Genomic DNA, 9,047 nt, shown 5'->3' with positions numbered 1-9,047 from the left:
AGCAACGGAATATTTTGTTTCTTAAATTCTGAAAGCAACGATTTTAATCACGATTGGAAAGTGAACGACAGTGAACAACTTTTCACAATAATAGACACAAGTTGAAAAAACCTTACAGACGCTTTTTAGGAGTTTCGACAAACTTAAGTCAATATTTGACAACAACCCTGCAATATTTCTGCACGAGCAAGCCAAACAACTTACACAACAAATAATACAAACTGTGCTGACATTTCTTCTACAAAGCACAAACTTTCAACGGAATCTGTTGGCGTTCAGTGCTCTGTGTTATAGCGACACCTGACGGAAACATTCGTAAGCAAATTATGAGATCGTTTACAGCTCATTAAAATTATAAAATAACATGAGACTAAGAACATTCCAAACCAAATATAGATGCCGATATATTTTCCAGTATTCATGCTTGTTGAAAATAACAAAGAGTTTCTACAACCAAAATATATTTGCAACAGCCGCCAATATTGCACTGTTGCACGCGTCTCGCTTCTGCATTCTTTACAGAGAATACATTTACATTTTATAACCACGACAAAAACCTTCTTCCAACTAATTTTGTTACGCCGACATGTTTCAAATATTATTTACAACTGTAGAACTTTTGATTGTTCGCCCATTCACACTTACTTAAACAAAACTTTTATCAGAAATAAAAGCATGCAGTGAAACACTGACAACGAGTACAGTCCTATATGTTTGTCACTGTGATTTCCGGTAAAGTTCCGCTGCATTTTCATGTATTCGGTTTCCTACTCAATGTTGCCTCGCATCAGCAACACTAGCAAGCATGAAATATATTCAAACATAGCTAATTTGTATCGGGAATGCCAGATGGGACTTAATAAGATATTCGTCATAAAGTTTAGTCACTAAGTCTTTATTCAATTCACGATGAAAACAACTTCATGATCTCGTAAAACACCGGGCGTGCCATGAAAAATCACCGGACGTATCAAATTTGACACCAGGAGTAATTGTTGTTCGCACGCCGTGTGATTTACGAGTTAATTCTCCAATACTCTGCCATGCATCCGGGTTTGCATTGCATCGGTGAGAATAGCTAACAAGTGGCTGAATATCCCAATGTTTTTCCCCTGTATTACACGCAATAACACCACTGTTCCACAGTTGCGTCACATTTGCTCAAACACAACTAAAAACTTGCGACCAATTCAGTTGACTGGAGGTCAAAGCTCAAACGTAATTTACGACGTCATCCATATAAAAACACGAGAAATGTCGTTTTCTAAAATCCCCATCAGTAGAAATAACGTAACAAAAGAAACTCTATACACATTGAACCACGCACGAGATTCTTACACAAGTATTCGTACAACGCCACCAAAGTTCCTGCAATCCGCATAAAAGACGTCACCTGTAAGCCATGAATTTACTGCAAGCGAATGAAACGACTCTGCAAATAAAAATCGTGTTCTCCGCATTAAATTTGAGCTGTGCTGTTTACTGCACGAACTTGCAACATGTCCTTCACAAGGTACGACTTTTCGGTAGTAGCATCTGCGACTGATAACTGACATATGCCTTCAAATACAACACGTGTGTTTGTCACTGCGGTTTCCAATTAAGTTCAGATGCTTTTCCATGCGTTTCTACTCGGTTTCCTACTTAATTTCCTACTCAATTTCCTACTCGGTTTCCTACTCAATTTCCTACTCGGTTTTCTACTCAATGTTGCCTCGCATCAGCAAGCATGGATCATATTGAAACATAGTTAATTTGTATCGGAAATACCAGATGGGACAAAAATAAGCCTGAAAACGTATAACGTCAGACTTTCCCAGCTTTGTAAACTTGGTATTTTATGCACTGGTCAAGAGTTAATTCCAGGCGCGGTAGTTTTAAGGTTTTTCTTGCAAGTTTAAGAGTTATATTTGCACCCTAAGATGTAATTGTAAATGCCAGGTCAGGTTTCGGCAGGAAAGCATGTTTATTTCTTGTAAGCCTGACAACTTTGATGACTCGGCCAGTTCGCCCTTTAAGCACGAATTGATAGTTGGAGTCGGACCTCCGTAATAGGTCGAACAGTTACTCCCATAGTTGTAGGCGAGGTGAATCCAACATTAGAAACGGTGCCGACGTTCACATGAAAGTTTCTGGAGCGAGACAACTCTGCAAATCTGACGAAATCTGACGACAACTCTGCAAATCTGACGATTTGTTCGTGAACCGTGGCTGGTTCTATCAGTTGGAACCTGGGCTGTGGAACCTTATTTACCGACATCAGTTCTGTTTAGCGGGTATAGTTGTAATATATGTGTGACGATATTACAGACTTGGTATTTAACTAAGAGACGACAATGCGACAAAGGAGACTTGGAAGAAGTAGCGCAGATTGAACATGCCTGCAGACTTAACGTAAGCGAGATAACTAGCGAAGGCGCCTGAAAGTCTGGATGTAAATGAAAAAAATCACAAACCGATTCCGATTTTTAAAAAGTATATGAAACAAACTCAAGCCATATGATTGACAAGAAACAAACACTGCTACTCTGTGATAATTGTACAACAAAAATGCAGCTTGATTATAATTGAACAATTGAATCGCTCCCATTCGAATATTTTCTCATAGCAATTGACTCTAATGTGCATCTAAAAATATTTTGCATGAGTGCACACAAGAAAAACTTTCATCTTGCGATTTCACAACGATAATAAGTTTTTACATTTTCAAGTTCGTTTTACAGTATGATATTGGACTGCACCACATTTTTTCCATTTCAATTTGTCCATTACAGGTCAGTAAAACAAATGTGTCACATTTGAAAAAAAAATTAACATAGAACCTTCTCTAATGCAGGTATACCAGTCTAAAGTTAAAATATTACCGAGAAAACTATTTTCTCACTTGAAATTTAATATTTCTGCCCATACTCTAAACCGAAAACTTAACAATATCCTAAATTCTGTACAACGTACGCTCGTTCTGTCACTAAATTCTGTCCAATGCTCAGAGAACAAATTGAAATTGCAAAAATTGTGATAAAAGTCAGACGCTCTCCTGCCCACCACCAAAATCTTTTCACGCCTTTCTTACAGAAACACTGCAAAAATCAATGAACCAAATACATGACTCCGTAGTTGTCAAGTCAGCTTGTTCAGCCATGCATGCAGTTTGATTTCAATGCGAACGAGCAAACTTGAACGACGGAGATGGGCTGGAAATGCTGTGTTTGAGGAAACCAAGGTCAAATAAACCTGTAGCTCATGGAAATCATGTTACTTTCGATGCCACCACAACAGGACAAATTTAACCAAAACGTTTATTTAAAATATTTCGCGAACTGAGAATTTGTCGAAAACCGAAGGTCATGGCGAATAAACATTTTATCGAAGTTGTAGGTTATTCAGCCTGATCTGAATTGTGTGATTTTGTAGAAAAAAAAAAAAAAAAGGTCATGGCGAAGGTCAACTGAATGTCACAAAAACGTGAATTTTGTTCTGAAAAGTCTTATTCACATTTAACAAAATCCCGCAGCTTGTGAGAATTCCCCCATGGCTGTCAACGGGAGAACCCAACATCAAGAACGGATCTTAATCCTCATCTGAGAGGCTTACAGGTTTTACGAACGCAACGAAATCGAGATAACTAGCAAAGGTGCAAGTTGGTCTGTTTGCGGATGTAAAATATAACTGAGTTTTGAAAACCGGATATAAACAAAATAAAACAATTGAACTGAAGACAAGTCGAATTCCGTACTCCCGAGAAGTGTAATGAAGCCAATTAGCAAAATTGCTTTGAAATAAAATAGATTGTATGAGTTTTCTTTGTATAATCACTCATCCGTAACCAAAACACCGCAAGGGAAATACCCGAAAAATATTTTTATTGACGCTCGCACCCAAAAATGGCCGCGATTTTGTCTAAAATATCAGTAGTACTTGCCGTTGTAAACCACCTGGTAACATCTCCGTGTTTTGTTTAATAAAATATGGTTCCAGTTTGTACGTGCATTGGTTGCGTAAATTTAGGCTTTTTTGTCAAGCAATAAAATCAAAATCTTTTTGACATTTTAGCTTAGCAGTCAATCTCGGTAGTTGTAGTGTCGTGTTTACGTGAAAAAATACATTAACAGTTCCTAAAAGTTTCCTCATGTTAAACCTCTTATATCCAAGTGAGAGTTTGATTTCTATGAATCGCCTGTGTAGCCCTTATGGCTGACAGAGACTCAGTAACGGATCAACGCAGAAAATGATTATCAATGACGTAGAGCCAGATCACCGCCGGCATTTTTTACCGCTATGGTTTGCAGCTTGTTGTGTTCTCCCCTTTTTTATTTTATGTTTTATCGAGCGTCCCCACAAACCAGCCAAAGCCGACAGTTCAGTCGCACCTTACCTCGTAAAATCTGATTGTCAGTTTGTAAGGTATTTTTACATTTGCATTACTGTTGGTTAACTCCGTTGTTGTGTTGTTTTTTTAGCGATACTGATGATGCCTGCACAGACAGGCGAAATATATATGTCGTAAAAACTTGAAACAGACAGATGACTTAGGATTATTTATCATTTTCTTATTTCCAAGTGTTGTGAAGGCAGGATTTTCGTTAAACCCTGGATGTTTTTGTTTTCGTCATAGAATTCACCATTTTCTTTTTGTTTGTTTGTGTTTCTGATATTTTTTCCCATTTTTTTCAACTTCACAATGTTTTGTTTCCGTATTATTTTTTTCAGTTTCAACTTCGTTTTTATTTTGGTGAGTATTATTTGTGTTTTCGTACTAGATGTGACACAAAATTAAAGTATATTCTTTGCTTTTTCAAATCAAAATGTTTTAGTTATATTATGATACGCATGGGCATGAGGCCAATATATGAGATTGGAAAGTTTGTAATTGGCACGGAGGTGTTTTTTTGGGCGAACATTAATTGCACAGATTATCAGTAAATTTTTGCTGAAGTGAATATTGTCCGGACGCAACATGTTGTAATCTGTTATGAGGCGACTAGATAAATAACTTCATTATTAAGCAAACGTTTCAAACACAGGCAGCACTGATGATGAACACAGCAGTTTTCTTTATATTAATTAGCTTTGGCTTTCCTATTCCTTGTAGAAAGTATTGGTTAAGGTTGTTTTTAAACAAGTGAACAAGCAGATTTAATAAAAGTTATTTATTGACAATTTTTGCAGGTTAGTGGAAATCTGACATGCAGCCACACAGTACCTAACGCCCAAGGTAGAGTTCTTGTACCTACAAATGATCATCACTGCTGTGGTTGCAATGCAGGGGAATATGCGGCTGAATTGTGTAAAGGGTAAGTTTGATAAGAACCCTCCCCAACCTCATGTTAGAATTTGTAAAATGAGAAAAAAAAATCTCACAAGAGAAATCCTCCTGGTTTCACAGTCAATAAATTTAAACTTTTTCACAGAAAGGACTTTGAAAATACAACAGTTTGCAAACCATGTTCATTTGATGTGACAAATCCTGCCAACCAGACATACACCACACATGGACCTCATCTCAATAAAACATGTTCAAAATCAGTTGAATCATGCAATGAGAGAGAGGTCAGACTTCAAGGGAGCAAATGTTTTCCGGCCAGGTTTGTTGGAAATTGATTTGACCGCAGACGAAAAACTTGAACCACTTGTTTGAAGTAAAACAAGCAAAAAACAGTGAATAGAACTAGGATTTTTTGGTCCAGTTGGCTCAGACAAATCGCAAATATTTTATGTTTTGCTTCAGGTGTGTCACTCAGAGTTGCTTGCCACCAACAGAGAACGGTAGGTGATTTAAATGTTTTCAGTATTTTGTAAACATGACCATTCTGTTTTAGCAGATGCCAACATTTTGACCATAGTATTAGGAGTTCTTTGTGTGTTTCTGCTCCTAACAACAATTGTACCCTGGGTTTACTATTTCCAGGTAATTTTCCAGTAAGAAAGCAAGATAATATTTTTTTTTGTGTCAGCAGAAAATACTCTACCAACTTTTTTAAACTAGACAATATTTTAGGTCAGATTGGTCAGATACCACTTCTTAATTTTTGTTACTCATGAAATACATTTAGGTGAGGGAGTTGCCATCGTTTCTTGAAAGAAGGAATACCAGGTAAATATGTTCATTTTTTTGTTGAAACAAAGATGAAGCCCAACAGCAGTAAAAGCAAATTTCTTAAGTGACTTCAGCATTGTAGCTTTGTTCCTGCTTTGTGTAGTTGTTGAACGATTACCTGCATAGACCAACTGATGTTTATTGCTTTTCTTTGTTGCAGAACGAGAAACACGGACACAAATCTCCAGGTTTGAATTTATTGACAATAACTGTTATTACTTTCTTTTTATGAGTGACAACCATAAAAGTACATGCAGACAGACTGACAATCGTGCACCATGACCTTGTCCTCTGGATGCTTTTTGTTTTTAACAAATGTTAACATAAATTAAGCCCAACTAAGTGCTGTTAGAAATTGTTAGTAATTGAAATTAGGCTGATAGTGTTACATTAGGAGTAGCCTGTTTAAGTACCCAAACTTCTATGCCACATAGCAATAAATCCGTATATTACATTTTAGCAAAATGGCAATCCTCCAACCCAAACAACCCCTTTATTGCCACTAACATCATCTAAACCAAATGGTTCACCTCAAAATCCCCAATCAGGTCCTGTAACTCCTTCTTCCACATCATCTCAAAAGCAAGATGATTGCATGGACCAGGTACCACTAACTGACTATATTTTGAATAAATTTGCATAAATGTTGGCATCACAGATAAATTTTCCCACTTTCAATCCAAACTTGAATGAAAAGCATTCACAACATCATCCAGATACAACGTTACTGTATTGATTAAATCTACTCAATTTCTTTATTTTTCTGCAGAATGAGATGCCTGAGAACTTTAACATGGCTGCGCCTAAATCTAATGCCAACAGTTTTCAACCAACTGGACGGTGTGGTAGCGGTTCGATGCAGATGTCAAGAATTGTTAAACCCGAAAGAAAGCCAACATCACAAAATGAAGATGCTGTCGGTAAGACAAACTTCTTTGGCATTCTTGCGTATCCAGGCCCTATTTGTTGTTTCAAGCACAATTTGAGTGATTTTTCTTACAGTACCTCACTTATGCAATAGTGAGTTTTGTTCTTTCAAGCGTTTATTACACACGTTTTTGTGCAGTGAATAAAATTAAATTGTATATTGGAATGGAAATGACTCGGAATGACAGAACAAAATTTCTGAGAAAATTTGGAGCAAAAACGAGTGATTTTGAAGAAGTGGAAAGTGAGTAGTTTACTATTGGGCATAAAAACCTGAAGAAATACTTTACATTTTTCTTTGAAGTAAAAATTACACTTTTGTAATAATTGGTATTTTGTTCTAAATTTGGCCGGTTATGTTAAAAACACATTTATAATATTCAAGAAAGCATTTGTGGTTTGGTATATTTTGGTGAGACATTGTTATTACTATATTATAAAAAGCTTTTTAAAATAATGGTCTCTGAACCATTTTTGGCAAATTTGATCAAAACTTTCACCTGTGATATTTGCGTCAAGAAAAGATGCTGACTTTTATAACAAAAAACACACTTTTCAGGTCAAAACCTCAGTCTTGAAGAATGTTTCAACCGAGTTTTTGAACAATGTCAGAGACGCGAATGTTCAATTACAGCTGAAAACATACAGAATTACCTTGAAGAAAACAGACTGCAGGTGCTTGCAGATCATGTTTCTGATATCATGGACAAATTTAAGCAAGCCAAAGGCAATATATCGTGAACTTTACACTTTTGTCCAAATTTTGCAGGATGGTGTCATTGATTTTTTTTAACTTTTCTCAGTGAGTCATTGTCATGGTGACTGCTTTTATCCTGAAAGATTTTTTACTGTTTGACAAATGTTAAAAAATATTCTTTTCTATGCAAAAGCATTTGGATTGAATCACTAAGTCTTATGTGTGTGTTGACACTTCAAAAGTAATTTTCCAACCTGTAGTCTGGCTGACAAAATCATCAACACCGTTTGTTCAAAAACACCCAAATCCAACTTTTTTCCGTCAAAATTTTTCCTTTGTTGTATCAGCGTCTAGTTTCTATGGTAACCTGGTAGTGATGAATTCTTTCAAAGTTTCCATCCATGTTTTTTGTTTTTAGATGATTGTTAACAAAAAAATCAATCCATGCATTTCACACTCATGCTTGCAATTTACAAACTTGTGCCAAATTTTTTTAATTATTAATAAATGCATGCAATTGTTGCTAAAGTTTCTGCACTTGGGTCACACGGTAAGCATTTCCAAATTGAGTGCTGTTTTGTTTATTTATTTTCAACATTTACTCGTTTATCATTAAAAAGGCCTGTTCAAAAAACCACGTTGAAATCCATTTAAATACCAACCCATTTTCTTTTTTTTGTTTGTTTCTTACACAGCTTGAAGCTTTACGTCGTTTTTCAATTTTTTTTAGTTTTTCGCATGTTGTGAAAGTTGAACCCGAACAATCGTTGCATTTATTCCATTTGTCTGTCGCGTTGCACTGGCGTTCCTCAACATGCCACTGTGTTTGCCCGCTGGTTTTCGATTGCGTGGATTCTCTGGGATGCAGCCAGTTTCCTATATATTCGCTGTTGACATTTTAAATGACGCCATCAATACGACTGTGATATTATGTTGAGAACAACAATTTTTTAGCGTAAGTTAGCATTTAATGTTATTTCGCCGCTCGCTGCTTTATTCATGGCAACATTGCTCCAGGCGTCCAACGAATACCAAGGGATTCGTGCCCACGAGAAATTTCCGAATATAATTAAAAATTTATGTCGCTCAAATATATTTCTACAAATGTTCCGCAAAACAGCAAGTTTTTCACACACTTTATCTGCTTGTATTTCTTATTCTGTGTTTATTTGTCTTTTATTTTTAGTTACTCTGCTGTGCCAACGTAATTCCTATTTTGTTTTTCGTGCGTTTTTGTGCTGTCGTTTTGTACATTATGAATTGCTGAACCACAACCTATATGTCAGACGAAACGTCGGTAAAAATAAAGCCATAAAGTCCACAGGC

At 36.3% G+C, this 9,047-nt stretch overlaps 1 protein-coding gene across 2 annotated transcripts; it reads left to right on the top strand.

Moving 5' to 3' along the window:
* The first annotated feature begins 4,377 nt into the window (after positions 1 to 4,377).
* LOC145889051 (uncharacterized) lies at positions 4,378 to 9,047 on the top strand. Of its 2 annotated transcripts, none has more exons than XM_082979932.1 (11): positions 4,378 to 4,732; positions 5,170 to 5,294; positions 5,412 to 5,585; positions 5,729 to 5,766; positions 5,823 to 5,908; positions 6,054 to 6,094; positions 6,258 to 6,285; positions 6,558 to 6,701; positions 6,867 to 7,017; positions 7,164 to 7,268; positions 7,584 to 9,047. In XM_082979932.1, the coding sequence occupies exons 1-11, from the start codon at positions 4,682 to 4,684 to the stop codon at positions 7,763 to 7,765; spliced, it is 1,125 nt and encodes a 374-aa protein (XP_082836058.1). In that variant the 5' UTR covers positions 4,378 to 4,681; the 3' UTR covers positions 7,766 to 9,047. The 2 variants fall into 2 exon arrangements, with proteins under 2 accessions (XP_082836058.1, XP_082836057.1); XM_082979931.1 differs by having other exon boundaries at positions 5,820 to 5,908.

This window comes from Ascidia mentula, chromosome 2, assembly GCF_947561715.1.
Source record: "Ascidia mentula chromosome 2, kaAscMent1.1, whole genome shotgun sequence".
NCBI lineage: Eukaryota > Metazoa > Chordata > Ascidiacea > Phlebobranchia > Ascidiidae > Ascidia > Ascidia mentula.
This window is presented reverse-complemented; position numbering and strand designations above follow the sequence as displayed.

What these genes read in the sequence shown, in the direction of transcription:
- LOC145889051 (XM_082979931.1), top strand. Translation starts at nt 4,682, where the DNA reads ATGTTTTGTTTCCGTATTATTTTTTTCAGTTTCAACTTCGTTTTTATT. An exon ending in CTTGCCACCAACAGAGAACG is followed by an intron (nt 5,767 to 5,819) that starts GTAGGTGATTTA and finishes ATTCTGTTTTAG; the next exon opens with CAGATGCCAACATTTTGACC. An exon ending in AAGATGATTGCATGGACCAG is followed by an intron (nt 6,702 to 6,866) that starts GTACCACTAACT and finishes ATTTTTCTGCAG; the next exon opens with AATGAGATGCCTGAGAACTT.